The sequence below is a fragment of the Rhinatrema bivittatum genome, chromosome 15, assembly GCF_901001135.1.
Source record: "Rhinatrema bivittatum chromosome 15, aRhiBiv1.1, whole genome shotgun sequence".
Taxonomy (NCBI): Eukaryota; Metazoa; Chordata; class Amphibia; order Gymnophiona; family Rhinatrematidae; genus Rhinatrema; species Rhinatrema bivittatum.
Window position 1 is genome coordinate 68,990,561 of NC_042629.1, and position 22,364 is coordinate 69,012,924.

The 22,364-nt window shown below is 42.3% G+C and overlaps 1 protein-coding gene across 1 annotated transcript; it reads left to right on the top strand.

The window, feature by feature from the left end:
* Positions 1-1,352: 1,352 nt before the first annotated feature.
* RPL22 (ribosomal protein L22) lies at positions 1,353-19,068 on the top strand. Its single transcript, XM_029578668.1, has 4 exons — positions 1,353-1,501; positions 3,977-4,081; positions 6,098-6,222; positions 18,865-19,068. The coding sequence occupies exons 1-4, from the start codon at positions 1,490-1,492 to the stop codon at positions 19,007-19,009; spliced, it is 387 nt and encodes a 128-aa protein (XP_029434528.1). The 5' UTR covers positions 1,353-1,489; the 3' UTR covers positions 19,010-19,068.
* The last annotated feature ends 3,296 nt before the right edge of the window (positions 19,069-22,364 follow it).

The following is a 22,364-nucleotide window of genomic DNA, read 5'->3' on the forward strand; positions in this document are numbered from 1 at the left end:
GAAATTCCATTTCCTAGAGCTCCAGCAAGCCAAGAAGAGCTAATAGCACAACCCAGGAAGAAATGTAAAACATTTTTAAGTTTGCATAAAACCTCACCAATTTTTTTTTAATCATATAAATTGACAGTACAGAATAGGGATGTGCATACATTTGAAACAAAAGTGTAAAATAGGATGAATGAGCCAATGTTTGTTCATTTCAAACTAAGGGGGTAATTTTCTATGAGGATTGCATGCGAAAAGGGACTTTTCATGTGCGATAGCTAAATCGGGGAGAGTTCTGGGCGGCGTCCGCACTGGAAGGGGAGTCGGGGCGGACGCCGCAAAGTCACTGCTGACGGCGAAAAGGTAAGGACCCTTTTCGCCAACAGTTTCGCGTCCAATAGCACCACCTTTTACGATGGCCCTATTGGGTGCGAAAGCCAGCAGCGATAGCACCACGGAGGTGCGATCGCTGCCGGCTTTCACCGGCCCGCCCCCCACTTCGCCACCCCCTCCTCCCTTTACCGCTGGATTTTCTAAGGTCTGCAACCTAAGAAAATCCAGGCCTAAGTGAAATTTTTTTAAATGAAAAATTATGTAGTTTTCATTTTCAGCAAATAGCGTGCACTATTAGCAAATAGTGTGTGCTATTTGCCAAAAATGAAAAAACAAAAAAAAAATTAAAAACTCCAAAAACAAAAGACAAATTTAAAATTCCCAAAAAATGAATTAAATGAATATGAAAAAATAGCCTTTTTATCCCTAGTACAGAGTACGCTATACTGCTAGTTAATAAAATTCCAAGGAATGCAGTTATGTACAGAAGGAAATCAATGTGGAACAGATCCAAACATCCCCGTACAAACCCAAATATCCTTTGTACTGGATAATATATCATGGACTGAATATTGCCAGGCAGGCAGTTTCAGTATATCGCAAGTATATAAAATATTGTATTACAAGTTAATCTGGTGCCGTATAAATTTTGCACGGCTGAAAGAAATTAGCGACGTTTATTTTTACAGTATGGAAGACGTTGACCGCTGTAACACACTTTGATTTCACTTGCTGGAAAAGCGTGACATAAACAAAGGGGATGGTGGTGGTGCATGAACAAATCTGTAGTTCTGATTGTTCCCATTGCTTTTTCTGATCAGAACTGCAAGTCCATGCATGCACGTGGGCAAAACCGGGACTGAATCGGATTGTAACTGGTCTGGATGCAGTGGCAAAGCCTAGGTCCCACTACCTAAGGCTCCCTTGGCTCAGCTGGCCTCCGTTTCTGCAGAGCATCGAATCCTGTCCTGGTTTTACTGAACGCCATGGCTCCCATATCCGCCCCCCCCCCCCCCCCCCCCAGCTTTTCGCTTCCTCTCTTCCACGTCCTGTCTAATCGATCACCGAGCACAAGAAGCCTTGCTCGACGCTCGGCCGCTGACCCCGGCTCCCGGTCTCACATTGCGCATGCGCGGCCGGCCGCGCTCCCTTTCCGCCATCTTGAGGAGCCATGGCGCCCGTGGTTAGTAAGAGCTGGCGGTCCATTCGCGGCGCCGCGCGTCGCTTGTCGGTCCCCGGGAGCCCGCATTGAGCTGCCGGCAGAAGGCCGGGGATCCCCGGGGTGACAGCGGAGCGTGCTGGGGTGTGAATGGGCGGGGTGCGGAGGGGCCGGCGGTTCCGAGCACGCCGCGGCCTGCTGCAGGCGCTCGGCACCTCCGGGCTCACCTGCCCGCGGAGACCCGGTGGGGTGGAGAGGGGGGCGCGTTGCCGCTCTCCCTGGGCGAGCTGGGGCGGGGCGATACGTGCTTGCACTTTCTTATTAAAGGGAAGGCGCTTGATTCTGCTTTCCGTGCACAGAGGCGGGCTGGGGGGGTCGGCGTTGTTTATCATAGACTTTGAAGGTTTAAGTTCGCTATATTTGCCCTCTGGCTCGATTACTGCAGTAAAGATAAAATCTCCGGAGTCCCCCATGAGTTTCCACAGCTGGGGGTTAAAAAAGTGCCCTCAAAATATCATCCTTCTCCCCCCCCATCCTATAAAGTCGCCCGGACCGGCAGGGCGGGGGCCGCTAGCTGCTCGTTTCCTCTGCCTTCGCGGGCGGGCGCTGGAGAGGGCCTCGCTCGCTGTTCTGTCGCCCTCCAGTGCCGTTTCAGGCTCCCTTGCAGTTGCCTTATTCGTCGTTTCTGGGGAGGTCTGAAGTGGGCCCGAACGTCTTTTGTTTTACGTGTCCTGTCTGAAAATAAATGTATAATCTGAGCTGGTTCTTTGTACCTTGGTAGAGGTGTGATGGGTGGGAGCCTTGGTTCTTTCTGTACCAAGCCTATATTGGGCACGCTTTTTATGCAACCAATTAGATCTCCAGATGCCAGTGCCCCACATACCCCTTGTACCCCAAAGCTGATCTGAAATGATTCTAGTTTTTTGGTTGGACGAATATATGCATAAAGGGTCATCAATATCAGGGCTTCCCAAACCTGACCTGATTACCAAACAGGCCGAATCAGTAAAAGTCGTGGAAGAGTGGGCGAGTGTGCACAGGCCACTCTCCTGTGTGCGCGATTCAGTAAAAAAAAAATATTCAAATTAGGGCCCGCGGTAAAAAGAGGCGCTAGGGACACTAGCGCGTCCCTAGCGCCTCTTTTTTGACAGGAGCGGCAGCTGTCAGCGAGTTTGACAGCCAATGCTCAATTTTGCTGGCGTCTGTTCTGAAACCCGCTGACAGCTGGCAAAATTGAGCGTCCAGTTTTCAAGCCATGGGCCAAATTAAACTTTTTTTTTAAATTATTTTTAACTTTTGGGACCTCCGACTTAATATTGCCATGATATTCAGTTGGAGGGTGTACAGAAAAGCAGTTTTTACTGCTTTTCTGTGCACTTTCCCGGTGCCGGCAGAAATTAACGCCTACCTTTGAGTAGGCGTTAATTTCTGAAAGTAAAATGCACATTTTACTACTAAATCGCGTGGGAATAACTAATAGGGCCATCAACATGCATTTGCATGTTGATGGCCCTATTAGTTTTTTGGGGGGGGGGGGGGGGGGGGCGTTGGACTCGCGCCGATACAGTACACTGTACTGTATCGGCCTGATAGTTGGGACTTGATATATGCTAGGTTTCCGATGCATGCAAACGGATTTCAAGTATATTCACAGTAGAGATTCTTCAGACCCAGCTGGCTGTTTGGACAAGTTTGGGAAGGCCTGATCTATGGCAGTTCTTTGCAGAGAAATATGGCTCTCTGAAAAAGTCGCTTTTAATCCATTTTACTTTGATAGCTATGTTAATGGGGTACCTTACACTTTTGATCCCCCCCCCCCCTTACACACACACACACAAAATATTCTATATTTTATTATTCAGTGTACTTTTGTTTAAATTAACATCTTTTTAATGAGCTATTTACTCCTTATGGTGTACTGCTGTTGATCCTGGGCTTTTGGCATCCTCATTTTTGGATGTAATTTCTGCACTCTACTGGAGTTGAAAGATTCTTCTATAGAGCATTTGTAACCAGTAGGATCATTATCAGGCAGTGTTTCGTTGGAGAAAATTGGTCAATCTTTTTATACAGGTTGCCTCCAATAAACAGCCTAAATATTTTTTCAGATCATTGTATTGAACTTGATAAAACTTTGCTTTCATTTTTTTCTTTTCATTAAAGAATTTCTTTTTAGCAACTTGCGTTTGACATTTTGTACAAGTATAAATACTTTCTAGTAAAATGTTTAAATGAACGCTCGTTAACAAGTTAATAAGCCAGGCAAATTTGTGCTTAATTCAGAGATGACACTTTTGAATCATGGAAGGTAGAATAACTTAGAACTTAAATTTACAGAGCTTCCTTTGAAGCATGGTTTCCAAACTCCTGAATTCTGACCTGAAAACTCAGAATTGTAGGCAGTCTTCAAAGATGTCAGTACCTAACAAAATATTTCTTTGCACTATCGGGGCAATTGGACCATTTCTTCACAGAATTGATGGTCTTTCAATTTTGTAGAAGAAGACCACAGTCAAGGGCAGCAAGAAAAAGAAGCAAGTTCTGAAATTTACTCTGGACTGTACCCATCCTGTGGAAGATGGGATCATGGATGCTGCTAACTTTGTAAGTATTGCTGTCTGTGAAAATGTTTTCTCCAACCACCAGAATCGGTGCTAAAGAATTTCAAATGAACAGTTCTTGGCTGAAATGCATTTGGGTGTGTGTAATGTAAGGCAGTATGATAAGCTGTGGTAACAGCTTCTCTTCACTCAATCTCTGATCTGTTCTTAATCTATGCTTTTAAATTGTACTCACCATCCAAATTTTAATGTTGCTCCATTACTTTAGCCAGCAAATCAGGTATACAGAGAGGATTGTTTATTACCTTCATTTTCTGTTTAGTTAAACTAAAGAGTCTGCCAAATTCTATGGCTTCTACTCAAGTAGTACCTTTTAAAATGTCCTTGATGTTTCTCTGAATAAAAATAACAAACTCTTTCAGCCAGTGTTTTAAAAGACAGTGCCATCAAAGCATCATTCGAAATGTAGTGATCCATTTTCTTGCCCCAATGATTTTTTTCTCAAATTGAAATGTTAATTTAAAAAATGCTATATCCATTATAACGTGTATGTCTGTGTGTATAACTTGTGTGTGTATTCAGCAGGGGTCAAGTACTTTGTCATTTTTACCACCAGTTTTTCAGTTTAAATTTGTTCAGCTTTGATCAGCCCCATTTGCAGGCACGTGCCCATATAATAAATGAAATTTATGATCACAAGTTGTGATTCTGTTTGTCTTACTTGGAAACCATACTGAGTCAATGAGCCTTAGTGACACTTATCTTGGTTGGTTTGGGAGATGGATTTCTGACTTCTTTCCAGTGAAGTTTTAGATCATCATGAACTGCTATGTTAAATTTCGGATGGAGCCAGATGAGAAAACTAGTTAGCTAATGTAAACCTTCAAGGGCAAAAAGTGTTTTTCCTTTGAACACCTGATGGAACCCCAGGCTGCTTCTTCAGTTTGTGCTTATTGGTTTCTCACATGTTTACACTTTTGGAATATGCTTTTTATGGCATCACTTTACCAAAAAAAAAAAATCCTGCTGAGTCCACTCTTCAGTTGTTTGTGCTGTGTAAGCTTTATATTTGAGATTGCCTGCAAGCGGTTCTGATAGGAATCAATAAAGAGACTCCCTGACATCTTCATAATGTAAGAGTGGAATGCTTCAAACATGGAAGGTAGATATTTGATTTAAAGCAGCCAAATGAATTATCTGGGGACTAACTGATATTTCAGAATATTACAATATGGACTAAGGCTGTGCCTAACTGTTCTGGAGTCTAACAAAACTGCAGAACCCCATATCTAAGGGAATTGATGCTTATCCTTGCAAACCTTTTTCTTTAGCTTTGAAAGGGCCAGAATTAGGCTATAAAATTTGACCAATGTGAGAGATTACTTTGGTAGCATATCATAGAGGAATACTTAATTTCTTAAATAAGCTTATTTAAATCAGCCTTTCTTTTGAGATTGACTGTGACGACAATGGGAATCGGATAAAAACAAGCCCTTTATTAAAACGCGTTTTAATAAAGGGCTTGTTTTTATCCGATTCCCATTGTCGTCACTGTTACACAGCTCACTGGATCGGCTACCGCTTTGTTTTTTGAGGTTGACTGACATGTGTTTCTGAAAGCTAATTGATGATCCATTCCAGAGATCAGGGGTCTGCATCGCTAAGAATTGTCATAACTGTTGGCTCAGACTGGCAGTTGTAGCAGAATAGCCAACGGCTTTGAAATTAAATTACTCTTTAACACTTGAAGTAGTTCCTGCAAACCAGAGGAAAAGTACATTCATGGGCCAGTATAGAGAAAGTGCCTACTGCTTTTTCCTCAGCTGTACTTGCTGTTCAGACCAAAGGGAAGATTTTTCTTTCCGTTTGTCAGTTTAACGCTTTGTACGAACAATTCAGTGGAAAATGTAAATCTTTACTAATCTGTTTTTGTAAATGAATTCAACCTTTTTCTTGCTATGCATTGATTAACCAGTTAGAGAACAGTAGCTCACATTTTCCTAAGAAGATACTGAACTCTGCCATATAGAGGTCAGTAAATGGTGTTTACTGCTTACAGGAACTGTTCTTGCAAGAACGTATCAAAGTGAATGGAAAAGCTGGTAATCTGGGTGGTGGAGTGGTGACCATTGAGAGGAGCAAAAGCAAAATCACTGTAACCTCAGAGGTTCCATTTTCCAAGAGGTAAGACTTTTACCTGCTTGTCAAGATGTCCATATGCAAAATTACCCAATGTGTTTGAAGTTTTTAGTGAAATCTGTCTCATGCACGGTGTGTATTTCCCTATCCTAGAAGGGCTCACAATCTGTTTGTACCTGAGATAACGGAGGGTAAAGTGACTTGGCCAAGGTTATAAGGAGTAGCAGTGGGATTTGAATCCTGGACTTCCTGGTTTGTAGCCCGCTGCTGCTCCACTCATTTAATAGGTCTTTTGCTTCAGAGTTGCAGTACTTGTTTGTCAAAAAAAAAAAATGTTGTTCTGCATAGCAGAAAATACAGTGCCTCTGCATGTGGCATGAATCTGACATAAATGTGAGGCCTTGTGAGTGGGCCCTATTCTGATGACAATTTTCGAACTCTGACATGGGCAAATAGCCCTGTTGAAAATAAGTGCCTATGAGTTCCATAGCATGCCTGTCTTCTGCCGCATCAAAAAGTATTCCTGCAGGCGCATGTAAGTCGAGGAAGGAAAGCAGCAGGCATGTATTCAGTTTTCAAACATATGTGCTCAGTTTTGCACGCACACACACCATCCCTCTCCAGCTCCCGGCCAACTGCACAAATTGCAGCATGCACAGATACATTTAGCACTGGTTAATTTCCAAAGAAAAACAAGGTGGATAGTGTGGGAACCCCTTTTGAAGTAGGTGCATTAAGTCACCCTTGTGACTTTGCAGCTGTGTGAACTGTTTGAAAATTGCCTCTAAGGATACATTGACATGATAACGGAAGGAAGGGGATAGGTAAGAAGCTGAATGACACAAATTTAGTTTTCAGCATTAGTGGCGTTTGATCGTGATCTTGAAACTGTATTTTATTTTAAAGAATTGTGCTGTCAGTGGGTGTGACAGTAAGCTTGCAGAAAAGGAAGCAAACATTGAGCATAGCTAAACATGATTAGAACTAATTGGAGCAAGCTTGCAGTGGAGGTGATGAGGACAGATACAGCAATAGAATTCAAGAAAGCGTTGGCACAAGCACAGAGGATCTTTTAGTGGAAAGAAGTTGATATATAGGCCCAATTGTCTGCATCATTCTGTGCCTCCATTTTCTAATTTGCCTTCTAGCAAGAGCATGTGCAGATATTTGCTTATTCTTAGGCTGATTAGTTTACAAAAAAAAAAAAAAATCCCCACAGAACTTGTTGAATAAGGCTATAGAACTTACCAGCAGCCATGGTTCAGAAAGTTTGCTCTGGAACTCTTCTCATCTTAGAACTGAGTTCACTCATTCTCTTGGGGCCATGCATTAGGCTTCAATTACAAATGCAGAAAATTCTCATCAGTCTATCTTTAAAAAGAAAAAAAACCTGACATCTGTTACACGTCTAAGGTGTTTGCATTTAGTGCTTGTGTGACTGCATGCAAAATGCACGTTGAGGCATGGAAACACTCCAGATTCAGGAGTTCTTTCATATTCTATTGCACAAAGGCCCCTTTTGGGAGTTGTTTGCAAATTTTTTCTTCATGGTAGAAACATTTGGAATGCAGTCTGTGCAAGATTGTATTTAAATTTATTTAACAGTTTTTATTTGCAATTCTGACAATTCATTATTAATGACCTGCTGCAATGCAGTATCCTACAAAAGCCATTCGGTTATAATGACCGACCTTAGCAAGCTGGCACGCAAAAATGACTTTGAGCTGTTTGGCTGCACCGTAACTAATTTTCAAACTTGAGGAAAGAGGCCACAGATTGGTGGGCAATCCCATCAGCATCTAAGTATATGATAGATCTAAAGAACAGCGCGCACAGTGTCTTTCAGGACCATAATAGGTAAAAGTGAACCTGATTTATGCTAATTAAGAAGGGTTAGAAATAATCAACTGACTTCTTGGTGCAGCTCAGGAAGGTGCTTTGCAGTCTGAGGGCTGCAACTTCATCGTGGGGGTTTTAGTTGGAGAGTGAAGCTCTAATATTTATTTAGCCATTTTATATATCATCTTTCAAAATAAAGATCACAGTGATTTACAACATGATGTACATATATACATAAAGTACATTGACTTAATGAGATCAAACATACAAATTAAAAATTGACACATACTTGGGCTAAGATATTTAGTTTATAAGGTAGGTTCTTAATGACTGTCTTTAAGGGTGCATGCTCTGTGTTTAGGTGATTTTAAGTTTGATTATTTCAAAATGCCTATAACCTTGTTTTTAGGTCATGTTTGAATTTCTTTGTTTCGGGGGTCAGTCTTTGATACTCGGGTAGAGAGTTCCATAGCATTGGGCCTGCTATTGAGAACACGTGTTCTCTTATTTTTGTTAGGTGAGTATTCTGTAATGATGGCACAGCTAGTAGTCCTTTGTTTTGAGATCTTCATGATCTCTGGTCTGTAGCTCTACAATCATACATCTAGCAAACCAGAGTTGCTAGAATGGATGGTGGACTTTGTAGTTCATACGGGATTGTACAGGTAGCCAAGGAAGAGCTATCAGTGAATGTGATCGAATTTCCTTGAACCTGTTAAGAGTCTAGCTGTGGCATTTTGCAATAGTTGTAGTGTTGTGTTTTTTTTTTTTTAGAAGACAGTTGGGAACTCTGAGTAGAAGTGAGTAACAGTAGTCTAAGTTTTGAGAAGATGAGCCTGCAGGACAGTGTGGAAGTCTGAATGAGTCAGCAATGGTTTGTCTATGTAGTAAGTGCAGTTTGGCATATCCTGATTTGATTAATTTGTCTGCTTCAACGGCAAGGGGAAATTTGGAAAAGAGGCATTCAGACAACCAACAAAGACTGAACTACACAGTCTGGGTAAACAAGCGTGGGGGTAGCTTGCTTATTGCGGCGGGTACTACACTAAACCAATTAAGCCTGATACTTCACTTTGAATGCATATACAGCGTTGCTTTCTGTTTCAATGGCAGGGGGAAATATGAAAAAGAGGATTTACATTGACAACATCCAACAAGGCATTGATCTGGGTAAATAAGCATCAGGGTAACTTGCTTGATGCGTCGGTTACCGTTAACCATTAAGCCTTATGCTTCACCTTAGATGTAACTCCAACATTACTCTCTGCATAAATGGCAGGGGGTAGTAGGAAATTCAAATAAAAGTTAACAAGGGCCCTGAACTTGGTGGTCGGTGAAACAGATAAGTGTGGGAGCTTGCTGGGCAGACTGGATGGGCCGTTTGGTCTTTTTCTGCCGTCATTTCTATGTATCTATGTATGTATGTGCTTTTCCATTGATAGGTTCTCGGCAATCTGTATACACCTAAGTCCCGTATTTGGTCTGAGTGTGATTGTTGAAGTTACCCATGTCAAGTGTTTGAGGAGTTGCTATAGATTTTCTTCTCATTAGAATGATTTCAGTTTTCTTAGTTTAGAGTTAAAGTTTAGATTGTTGTATAGCCTTCATGTCTGTCACTAGAGTTAATCTTGCATTTTTAATAATTTGGTGCATGGTATATAGAAATGTCACTGCATATAGGTAGAAGGCGATTCCTAGATCAGATAGAAATCTACATAGAGGAAGCATATAGATGTTGAATAAAGTTGCTGAGAGCTGAACCCTGGAGGACATCTGCATCAGTTGAGAAGGTGTCTGGCATGTGGTTGTCCAGTTTGACTTTGAATGATCTTTTTGATAGGAATGAGGAAAACCACTTTATTTCATTTGTCGGTTCCGATTTTTCTCAACTGCTGGCAAACAGGCCTATACAGTAAAGTTCGCGGGAGAGCGGGTAAGCACACGCTCTCCCGGCGCGCGCCACTGGCCTGTGCGCGCGATATAGTAAAACAATATTTAAATTAGCGCGCCCCTAGCGCCTCTTTTTGGACAGGAGCAGTGGCTGTTAGCGGGTTTGACGGCCGACACTCAATTTTGCCGGCATCGGTTCTCGAGCCCGCTGACAGCCACGGGTTCGGAAACCAGACGCCGGCAAAATTGAGTGTCCGGATTTCAAGCCGCAGGCTGATTTTAAATTTTTTTTTTAATTTAACTTTTTTTTTTTTTTTTTTAACTTTTGGGACCTCAGACTTTAATATCGCCATGATATTAAGTCGGAGGGTGCACAGAAAAGCAGTTCACCGGTGCCGGCAGAAATTAACGCCTACCTTTGGATAGGCGCTAATTTCTTAAAGTAAAATGTGCGGCTTGGCTGCACATTTTACTTACTGTATCGCGTGGGAATGACTAATAGGAACATAAACATGCATTTGCATCTTGCGTGCGCTATTAGTCTCGGGGAGGGGGGGGGTTGGACGCGCGTTTTCGACGTGCTATTACCCCATACTGTATAAGGGGTAAAGCTAGCGCATCAAACGTGCATCCAAATGCGGGTTAACTGCGCTTCACTGGAGCGCACTGTACTGTATCGGCCTGATAGTAAGGTATTGTCAACGGTGTCGAGGCTACCGTTAGGTCAAGTAGTACGAGGAAATAGGATTCGTCATTGTTAAATCCCATTCAGGATACAAGTAAAGTCTTGGTTGAGCGATTTCCTTCCTTCCCGCGAATCCGAATTGGTTTGGATGTAGAATGTACCGGTCATCTGGATAGTCTTCTAGTTTGGATAGCACTGCTTTTTCGAGAATTTTTGCGAGAGGGCAGGTTGGATATTGGTCTATAATTTTTCCATCTGTCAGAACAGCTGGTGGTATCCTTTTAGTATAGGTTTTATCAATGCTTGTTTTGCCATCTCAGGGACTAAACCTTCTGAGGAAACAATTGTTGGGCTGGTAGTGCTATTAGTGTTAAGGAGCTAGCTGGAATGGGGTCACGTGGGTGATTTGCATGATTTGTAGTTTAGATACTGTTGCAAGCTGTCCATTTGGTTGGTTAGCATGTAGAGAGAATTTAGTTTTTACTCTAGTTATTTTTTTTCTATCAAATGAGTGGCGCATTCTTTGAAGAGGGGTCCTTGATTGGGTGTTTAACGACCTAGAGTTAAAAAGTACCCCATGAATCTGTTTAGCATAGTATTCTTTTTTTTTTTTTGCTTTGTGGATTAGCACCCGGTATTGAGAGGGGAGTGATCATAATCACTTGGGGAAATACAGAAGTGAATTATTTCTGCCAGAGTTTCTCAGATTGTTTGGAGCATCTTAATTCCTCATTGCACCATGGTTACTTTTGCTTAGAGGTATAGTGATTAAGTTGGATTGTTTTTGTTTGTATTGGACTTTGGTCATCGGTTATTTCTTTAACCATGATATCCCATACTTCAAATGATGTGGAAGTGCTGGCATGGTGGAAATCGATTAAAACTTATTTTCAAATGATTCTGCTAGAATCCTACAAAAGCCATTCTGGCTCTATCTTTTTCCTGAAGGTGAATGTCTTGTTTGTGTTCTGTTTAGTTGGGTTCAGGAAGGTTGTGTCTGCTTTTGGTAGTTGGTGATCAGACCAAGGTAGTATAGTATGAGTTGTATTTATCATACAATTGTTGCGAGTGGCAAATAGATCTAGAATATGACCAGCTTTATGTGTGAGTTTGGCTATGAATTGTGACCATCCCATTGTTTCCAAGAAGTTTTCACAGGCACTGAATTTGGTGGTTCTATCAACATGTAGGAGTCGCCTACTATGAGGGTGGACTGGGGTGAAGGAAACGCTTTAGTGAATACTTCGATTAGTAATCCCCCACCTTTGTTTCGGTCGGGGGAAGTGAAAGACATATATTTGTACTGTTCAATTTGATTTAAGTGTACGTTATCTTTATTCAGCCAGATTTCGGCAATGCAGAAAATGGGGTTTAAATCTTCAAGTAAATCATTTATAAGAGGGATTCTTTTTTTTTTTTAGCAATAGACTGCGCATTCAGAAGAAGAAGGGTGAACATTAGGTAGGAGTGATCTGCTGAGGTGGTTGATCGTTTGTGGTTTGTATTTTGGTGGATCTCCTAAGGTTGTCCTATTTTTTTTTTCCTATGAAGAGGTGTTCCTGCTCCGTTACTTCCCTCCTGTAGTTAGGGGAGAGTAGCGAGGTAGAAAGGCATCTGTCGAGTGCTGGCTGGCATTGCTGCCACAGTCTTGAAAGGTGGTAGGCGAGCTCTGGGGTGGGCAGGGGGAGGCATCAGGCCCGTGGGCGCCTGCTGCTCCTCCGGCGCTAGATGGCCCGCCCGGTTCCTTCTCACCTCCAGCCGGTGATGGTCAGGCGGTGGATTGTTCAGCTTTGTGGCAGCAAATAACACAATTGGATGGCAGAGAAGGGCCATTTGGCGCACCCAGTCTGTCCAGTTTGTACGCTGGTCAGACTAAAAGGTGAATTTTTTAAAAGCCCGGCGCGCGCATCAATTAGGGGATGTACATTTGAGCTCGTACGCTGAGTGGATTATAAAAACCCCAAAGATATTCATTGATCTCCCAGAGCAGGCACATCTTGAACGTTTTCGAAAGGGGGCCTGATCTGGGCAGGGCGTGTGTCTGGTGTGTGCGTAAATACTTGCACATCCCAGCGGGCGCCAAGATCCCCTGCTGCATAATTTTATTTCTTCATGGCTGGCCTGTAAGGGATAAAGAAAACTAGGCAGATCAGTGGGGTTTAAGGGTGTGGGCTGACTGGGGAGAGGGGGTTGGAAACCTATTTTGGGTGAACTAGGAACGCACTGGCTTTATGGGCAGTGGCTTCGGCACGCGTCCCTCTTAAAATCCCCCCCCCACGCTTACATAGTAGATGCAGCATTTGCACGCACAGGCACACGTCCACTTTAAAACTGGACGCACGTGGGCACGGCCAGGCTGTTTTATAACGTGCGCGCAGGTGAGGGTTGGCACCGGTTTTAAAATTCACCTCTAAGGCATAAGACCATTGGTTTGTTTTCTGTCAGTTTTGTCTTCCCTGTTTGGTAGATAAGCAGACAAGTTCCCCTACTTGAACTGATGCTAAGAGGACTGATTTTTATTTGCCGCCCCCCCCCCCCCCCTGAACAAAAACCTTTTGCCCTTTCTCTTAACTTGTTCTCAGCACTGCCCTCTGAAGCGTATTTAGGTTCCCCTTCCCTCCATATCCTGACCTCCTTGCTCTTTGAAAATTGCACTGTCCTACACTTCATTGAAGTCTTAACTACTTGAATGCTGCTATCATGTGCGCATATGAGATGCGGCAGACCGTACATGATAAGGGGGGGGCTGAAGGCTCGCTCGTGGCAGAAAACGATTCCTTGGGATGCGTAGCTGGAAACGACAAAGTAAGAAGAAAGCTAGCATCCGTGAGTGAGAGAACCTGGCTGATGTCGTCTATATACCTTGATAGAACTGTACAGCTGCACCATAGGGAAATTCCTAGCTTGCTCATATAGGGATCCTTATGGTTCGTGGGAATTAACATGAGATGTTTTACCACACCAAGGCGCACAAGTAGCGCAAGGTGTTCACAATCTCCTTTCTCCACATGCAGTAAGAAACGCAATTCAGAGTCGGAACACGTTAAAAATGGTGCTGCTTGTGTCCAGTGCACTGCCTTAAGGCTCTTCTGCTGTGGCCCTGGGGATTTGGATATTGTTCCAGGACAGAGGAAACAAGTGGCAGCAAGGTAGTTTAGTTTGAAAACAGGATGTCTTCCTGGTGTTGGAAATAAATGCAGATTAATGCGCAGGTTCTTTAGTGATTCCAGACACTCTGGAGGAGCTCGGGCCGCTCACACATGTTCCAAGTTTGATGCCATCTTAGAATTTGTGATCTCCAATGGTACAAAGTGGCCCATTGGCAAGTCAGGAGACTTGATACCCTAAAACTTAGTCTCACCTGTTAAATTTCTTTTGTAGTCAAGTGGTAAACTAGTGAGTGTGCTTTGCAACACATGGCTTTTTTTTTTCTAATTAACTTATAACCATTTGACACCTTCATTGGCACCATGTATTTTTTGTGCACTAAAATCCCTTTGTAGGGATACCACAGCTTTTTTGCTTCATCAGAATGTTTTAAGACCCCCTCTAAGTGGCAAAATAAATGTTTCCTTAGTCTGAAGAGCTTTTTTCCTTTGCATTTTAAAGGTAAGCCTCTTTGTAACTCTAGGTGTTATAATTTGGAATTAGATAGGTGGGAAGGGTATGATGAAGAGGTGAAATCCTTGTTAATATAGAAATATTAACTTTTAGGCTTGAATGAGATAAAGGATCTGATGTATATTTAAGTTCAGAATTTCAGTGGGAAAAGCAATTGGTGTTTTTGTTCACTGGATTTTAGCTTCCGATTAGATAGCCCAATTTGTGACTGCTTCTTACAGCAACAATGGGTCGATGTAAACCTTTTTCATTTAGACCATATGCTATTTCATATTCCGTTTCCATGGGAATAAGCCACAATGGGCTTTGCTTGTAATGGACATGGTTAATGCAGACAGTAGGTAGAAACAAATTGGAAAAGCAGAGATCTTAAGACTGACACGTTAAACGCAATTCATTTCTCATCCTTTTGGAGCAAGCTATCTAAACGTATGAATTTAACTAGTGTTCTGGAGGGATAAGTTAGAAAAGCATTTTAATTTCCAGTATTCTATAGCAGCATCGGCCCTCCAGGACTTAACAACTCCAGCCCAGTAAAACTCGAGCTTTGTCCTTGCATTTGGCCAGCTGTGCTGAAAAGTTTCTTTGCTATAGTGTGGGTTTGGGCATGGTGCCAAGAACATCTGGGCTATTCTGTTTTAACCTTCAGGATGTTTGAGTTCACGTTACTTAGCATTTCAGCAGATCTGGGTTCGGTATCTAGACATTTTTGTGGATTCTAGCAATAATGAAAGTATTCATAGGGTCCTGATGATCTCCAGCTATACGCTGAAAAAAGTCATAACCTATGAAGGCAAAATCATGAATTTGGTCCCCTAACTTGAGTTCCTAAACCAGTGCACTATGCAGATCATTGTCTTGTTCTGGCTCCCTACTTTTCGGTAGCTTACCTGGAAGTACACAGCAACATTGGACATGTAATAGCTTCCTTTACTTAACTCTCTACATGACTTCCAGCTTTTCTCCCAAAATCTATTTGAGAAATACTCCTTCTCAAGCCACCCCTCTGTCCCACCCTAAATGCAATATTTTGGTATTAACATTCAGATACTTTACCGTAGAGCGGGGCTTTTTAAATCTATCCTGCAGATCCCAGCACCTGCCCAGGTTTTTAGTTGCAGGAGTTTAATCCCCATACATAGGAGACCATTATGTGCAAATCTCTTATACATAGTCAGTTTGAATATCCCAGAAACCTGTGGGTCCCCAGAACAAGTTTGGGAATGTTCTGCCCTGTTACCTTTAAACAATCTTGTCTTGCCTAGTAATTCTTTCAGTGGATATGGGGATGGTGAAAGGGTATCGCTGAGGGGGGACAGCCTCAAAGTTTAGTCTTACTACTTGGTAGCTTTCCTCTTTTCAAATTGGAGAGACTGAGTGTGAAATATATTGCTCATTCTGTTTGAATGTCAGTCATAAGCAATAATATGCCTAAGCTTTGCAAACCCATAATTATGTAACTGCAGGACACAGCAGCAGTGTGGCTTATCGGAGATAAACATATGCCCTACAGTTACTGCTGTGCATTGAACACTATAAATTGTACAAGCATCTGGTAGATGTTTAGTTTTAGTGAGTTTTGGGGTTGTGTATATATTTTTTTTTTCTGTAGCAGCTAAGTGGTTAAACCATATCACACATCACAGGCTGTAGAGTATGGCTTTTTCTTCCACATGTCGGAGACCCTATAGTCTAAAAGTTGCATTATTGGCTGTTAAGAACAAATGTGTTCTATAGTTTGTTTTTTTTGGTTCTGTTTCAGTTTTCAAGTAACCCCTAAACATAGATAACTTTGATATTTTGCGTCAAAGGCAGTTTTCAGCCTCTGTGAAGCCGTGGAGTTATAGATGCTGTAAATGCTTTTCTGTAGAGAATGCATTACGTATGCTTAAAAGCTCCATTATCTGGCATTCAGCTATCCAGAATGCTGAAATAACTGGCATGTTGCCCAGGTAGCACCTTAGAGCAGAATGATGCTAGGGAAAAGGGGTTGGACTAGGGAGCTTTTCTTAGCTGTGCGCTGTCCACGCCAGCATTCCCCCTCCCCTCCTACAGGAGTGGAAGGGGAATGACAGGAAGCAGAGGGCTCTGGGATAAACCAGTATGTTTAACTGGCACAGCCTATTCCTCATGCATGCTGGATAAAGGGGCTTTTACTGTGCTTCCTCATACCTACGACTAAACTCCAAATGCAGTGCTCTGGCAGGTATTCATGTTAAATGAGTATATCAGAAATCATTGTTCAGCACTCAGTGCAGTAATTTATAATTTGTATTTGAAACTGATTTTAATTTACTGTGGTAGTGCTATTGAGCTTCAGCCTTGAAACTTGGCAAGGTCTGTATATGAGTTAATGACAAATCTTTGTGAAGCTGCATTAGGCAGCATATTTCTTCTGTTAAATCCATGAATTCCACTGCTCTTGCTGGTCACTAAACTAGAAATAGTTTTTATCAGCCAAAGAAGGACCATTGTAACCAGTACCTAACCTCCACGTGATCTGATGAAAAATCCCAGTCCAGAACTGCCTGTCTGGATATCTGCTGTTTGGCAGGATTTACTGCCGTGGTGCCCAAATTCATTCTGAAGAAGCCTCAGCAGTTGTGATTCTCAGGATATCCACAATGATTATTCATGTGACTTTTATATGAATTGTTGACTCAAGCAACAATGGTGCAGCTGCATAGGACTTCTGAGAAGGCTGGGACCACCTACATGTGGTGACGGTGATTAAACCCCTGGATTTCAGTGAACACGTGGAGGCAGAAGGTGTTTTGGACAATGGCCTTGCTAGTTTTGGCAGCTGCGCAGATTGTTAGAAAGCTTGGTGCTAACCCGTGGAGGGTGTTGGGTTAAGTTAGTCTTGTAAGAATTAGAGCAAGATAAGGCTGTATGAGGCGGTGGCGGCCAGTATTTTTAACAGACTTTGAACTTATTTATGGACTAGTATGTAGAGTAGTGGTGGAAAAAGGGGAGAAGGTTCAGTAAAAAAAACCAAAAAACTTGAGGCAGAGGGGGATGGGTATGTGGAATAACTGTTGCATTGTATGTTTATCTAGCCAAGTGGAAGAATCTCAGCTGGCAGGCTGGATGGACCAGTTTGTTCTTTGTCACCATTTACCGGGTGACTGTGTAATATGCTTAGTTTGATTACCCTGAAAACCATAGAAACCACCAGCTTATTGGCTCATGATCCCATGGCGTGAATGGTGATGTGAAAATATTAGGAAACAGTTTTTCTCATTTTTGCTATACTGCACATCCAGCAAGCTGACTAAGGTGGTTTACAACATACAAAAAATAAAATCAAAACACGATAAAACTTTTTAAACATACACACAATCAGATCAATACAATAAAACCACACTTTACTAATTATATGAAAACAGCCATGCCTTCACTTTCTTCCTCTAATCTAATATTCAGAGGAGCTGAATTCCAAATTGTCAGGCTGTACACATCTCCCTTTTTACCTTCCTCATACCCAGTACCCCAAACAAAGGACCTTCCACTGAATGCAGATTTTGTCTGGAATATGCCTCTGCTCTTGATTGGATAAGTAACTTGCACCCTTACGTTGATTGGCCTTGTACATCAGTCATAATCTTAAACATCCTTTCTTTAAAGGGTCACCAGTGTAATTCAGCTAAAGGATGTTTTGCATTGCTCCTTGTACAACAGAACACTGATCTGGCTGCTATATTCTGTATCACCTGTAGCAGACAGACTTCTTATGGTTACCCCGAACAATACCCCATTCACTAATCAAATATCTGGGTAACCAGAGCTTGCACAATTGGCCGGAAAATCAGAGGTTGGCCCTTTTCAAGTGCCTCAATTTTAAAAAGATCTTCTTCAACATCAAAGAGTTGGGGTTGAAAAGCTAACTTATCGTCACATTATACCCACAAATTTCTAATTTCCGAAGTATTAAAACAATTCATCTTTACCAACCTTCAACTGTAAAACCTTTTCTCCGGCTCGGCAGTAGTAAAACCCATCCATTCCATTTTACTCTCATTCAAGACTTAACGTCTCTCATGCAAACCCCTGGTAATCTCAGTCCTTCTTGCACCTTACACAAAGACGATGCAAGATCCTTTCCTAAAGGGCATACTAATTCTACACTGTCCGCATAGATATAACTTTTAAAACCCAAACTATGAATCAGTTGTCCTAAATGTTGTAAAATTAACGGATATTTTGGAAATATTTTGTTTATTGCAGCCTCTCTGTTCTGGTGTATGGAATTAGCCCCCCCTACTATACCCACAGGGCATTGAGGAGGTATGGGCAGTTGATGCTTCTACAAAATCTGCACTCTTGCCGTCTAGACCCACATTCTGTGGCTTTCTTCTTTTGGATTCTTTCCTCCTAATATTTTGAATTTTCTCCCATTTATGCATGAGGAAGCCCCTCATAAACTGAGCCTCTTGGGTAGACTTTAGTAGATCTCTTCCAAGGGCTTAAGCATTTTGAATTTAAGTGAGAGGATAGAAAATGTATGCCTCGCACCTTAGGGTAAGGTCGAACCCTTAAGAACTTCATGATTAACACCTGAGGGGTGGGTGGGCATGCGCACTTATTTTGACCAAACCCAGCTTGATTTTGTTTTTTCTTGCCCAGACTTTGATTTCTTCATTTCTCCATAGGTATCTGAAGTACCTTACCAAGAAATATCTAAAGAAAAATAACCTTCGTGATTGGCTTCGTGTGGTTGCTAATAGCAAGGAAAGCTATGAGCTCCGATACTTCCAGATTAACCAAGATGAAGAGGAAGAAGAAGATGAGGATTAAATTGTTCATCTGGAAAATATTTTTTACATTTTCTTCCAATAAAATTTTGTGAAAATATGGTGGTGTGTTTATGAATTGTGTGAAAAGCAGTGCAAAAATGGTCCATGGCCACCTCAATACCACGGATTTCCTAAAAAGTTGCATTTTATTCTTGCCATCCTGAAATTTTCAGTTGTGGGAGAGCGGGTAAGGAATTTAATCAAATGTGGCATCTGTGGAGCTGTGGCTGTTCATACTGCCAAGAATGCTGACCCACTTCTGCTGTCAGAGATCTAGACTTGAGATGCACAATCCTGGTCCTCGAAGGTCACCCGGTCCTAGTTTTCAGGACATTCACAAGGATCATTCAGGCAGATTTGCATACATTTGTTCCAAGAGCCATGTTAATTTGGATATCTTTTTTTTGGGGGGGCCCCTGGAGGACTGGGGTCACGAACCTGTAATCTAGATTCTGGAGTCCAAATATAGCTTTAGTGCAGATTGCCTTAAGATTTTGTCTGTAGTATTGGATACACACAACTTGCAGTGCTTTTAGGAAGCTTGGAAATTCACTTTAGGCTGAATCTGTATATACCCAATAGGAGGTTCTCAAGAAATAGATATAGATTGTGGAAGATGTTATGTTGGTAGTTCATTGCAGGGAGTAGGGCAATACAGTATTAATTCTAATGCTGTATCTTCATATAAATTTCACATCTTGTGTTAAAGCTTGCTAAGCAAAATTCTGTTGACTCCCTTCTCCCTAATATCCAGCTATGCGAATTGACTGTCATCTCTGTTGTGGATGGTGTTAGTAGCTTGTCTGCCCATCAGCAGTAAAGGGGTTTTGCTTTGCATCCCAAAAACTATTTTATTCAGTATAACCACTAGGTCACATTTCCTCAGAATAAATAGAGTGGATGTTTTGCTCATGTTAAGTGAATGAAACCTGATTTAGCAAAAGTTTTCCTTTGAACACAGTGGAGGCTGCAGCTTGTCTACTCTAAAAACTTCCCATTGTAGGTCGTTTGTCCCTAGAGTCCCAGGATGAAGCCAGATTCAGGTATTAGTTGAAAGTCCTTGATTTGTTTTGGTATCCTTTTGGAGTGGAGGGAGGGAGGGAGCAAAACCCATCTGAGCCATACAGAATTATGATTTTGCAAATGTTTGTGATGCAGGAGTGAATTGAACCAGCAGCTTGTCTCATTTCTGCTTGGTACACTAGGTATTTGTAAATGTTTTATTTTTGGAGAACAAGCATGTATTTAACTGTATTCCTGCAGGATATGGCAGGCATTAGCCTTATAGCTATTATAATCAGATTGCACTTTTTCAGAAGTAGAAATTTCCAGGTTTCTGTGACTTGAACGTGCATTTTAGCTAACAGGGGAGCACTATTTTGTTAACTAGTAGTCACTGGCTACCTACTTCATTTTGTGTCCATCAAAACCAAACTATTGCTTTTTTTTTTTCTTGGCTATGTTATTTTTTAATCTGTATATGTAGAAATAAAGTAGTAAAGTGAAACACTGTTTCTTCTTCATTCAGTCGGACGATTGGATTATGCTCAGCGACCAGCAGATGGAGACAGATCATTTCTTATGTTCTAACAGGCATGCTGATGTCACTCCTTCTGAGCATCCATGCTGTTACCAGTTTGCCAGTATTCTGTCTCCAGCAGGTGATAGGATGCTGGCCTATGTTGTGGACTGTGGCCTGGTAGGCTGAAAAGAAAAATCTTGTGCTAGGCTCCTGAGGTGAAAGATTTTTCACTCCCTCCCATAGTTGAACTGGTAGAATACACTTTAAAAAAAAAGGAATATTTACTCCATTGGTGACAGGTGTTCCCTCCGACTTGAGCACCCAGAGTTAGGTGGGGCTGCCAGAGGATCATGGTGAAGTTCTCTGTTCATCTCTGACCCTTTCCCACTCCTCCCCTTGCTTTTTCATCTTCTTGTCCTTTTCTCTTTCTGAATGGCTGTGCCTAATTCTTTATCCTGACTGGGTGGTGAGCAGTAAAATTACAAAAAAAAAAAGGAAAGGACTTGGCAGAGCAGCCTGGGCTGCTTCAGTAGTTCAGACTGGCAGCAGGAGAGCATCCTTAAGAGCTCCGTAAGGGAGCTTGTTTTGGGATGAGTTATTTCTTTTGTAAATATCTTGCTCAGGCCGTGTGCGGCAAAAAGACTGCGCTGTGCATGGCCTGCGTGTTGAAGGTGCAGGTCAGATATGGTCAGTAGCTCTAAAGTGTGTGGTGTCTCCCATGGAAGATAAATTCAGGGCCTCTGTGGAGTACATTAGAGTGGTGGCCGTGCCGCTGCTACAGAGCAGTGAAGAAGATGGAGGCCCTCTTGTCCTTAACTCTTCAAGGCAGGGTGTTTCTCCAACTGGGGCTGGGTCCAGCACTGTGGTTCCTGCTTCCTCTACAGTGCAGATTTCTTCTCTTCCCTGGGCTCTTAACTTCCAGGATTTATTTTTTTTTTTTTAAAGGATTGCAAGCTTTTTACTTGGGGCAGTGTGCTGCTCATGGGAAGGTTCCTTCTGTTCTATTGCCTGTAGGTAATGCAGCTTTGGGGAGAGGGAAGACCAGGGGAAGTGAGGGGTGCAGACTAGAGGAGAATTTGTCAGGGGCTGAAGACTTCCTGGATGTCATCCTGTTGCTTCAAGGGAATCACGAAGAAGACTTGGAAGAAGGTGAGGTCCTCCTGCAGACTGCTGCTGCTGTCTTGAATTTCTCAGTCTCTGTGTATGCTGATATCGTGGATGATAAAAAGGTGGAGCCTATTCAGGGCAGTCTCATGAAGGCTTCTGTGTTTGCATTAGGCAGTGCGAGATCTGATTGACTTGGAGCGAACAGTTCCTGAAGCTAATTTTAAGGGTGGCTGCTCATTGGTCAAAGTGTACCCTTTGGACCTGAAGGTTAGAGTTGATACCTTAGTCTACTCTGACAAAGAGAACTAACATTCTGGTGGAAGGTGGTGCTGCGCTTAAAGATGAGCAGGAAGATAGAATCCGTGATTAAGCTGGCCTTGGAGGCAGTAAGCATGTTGCTACAGATTTCAGCCTGCTGTAGCATTGTTGCAAGATCTGAATTGCGTCTTGCGTAGGAGGAATTGGGAGAAGATTCCTCTCTGAGCCTGGAGCAGCATATTTGGTAGATGCATTTCCTCAATTCTGGTCTGCTCCTTCGCTAGAGGTATAGGCTCCAGAGTAACGGTACAGGGACAGCTCTTGAGTGCATAACTGGTCAGCATATTCTAGCTCTTAAGACTAAGCTGATGAAGTTCCTCTTTAAAGGGAGAATTTTGCTTGCCGACATACTGGAGAAGATGGCAAAAGCCTGGGGCGTTTCTAAGGTGCCCTGACTTCTGGAGGCTCT

Excerpts from the sequence above, each read along its gene's own strand:
- RPL22 (XM_029578668.1), top strand. Across the intron at positions 4,082-6,097 it reads TCATGGATGCTGCTAACTTT|GAACTGTTCTTGCAAGAACG; the intron begins GTAAGTATTGCT and ends TACTGCTTACAG. Across the intron at positions 6,223-18,864 it reads GAGGTTCCATTTTCCAAGAG|GTATCTGAAGTACCTTACCA; the intron begins GTAAGACTTTTA and ends ATTTCTCCATAG.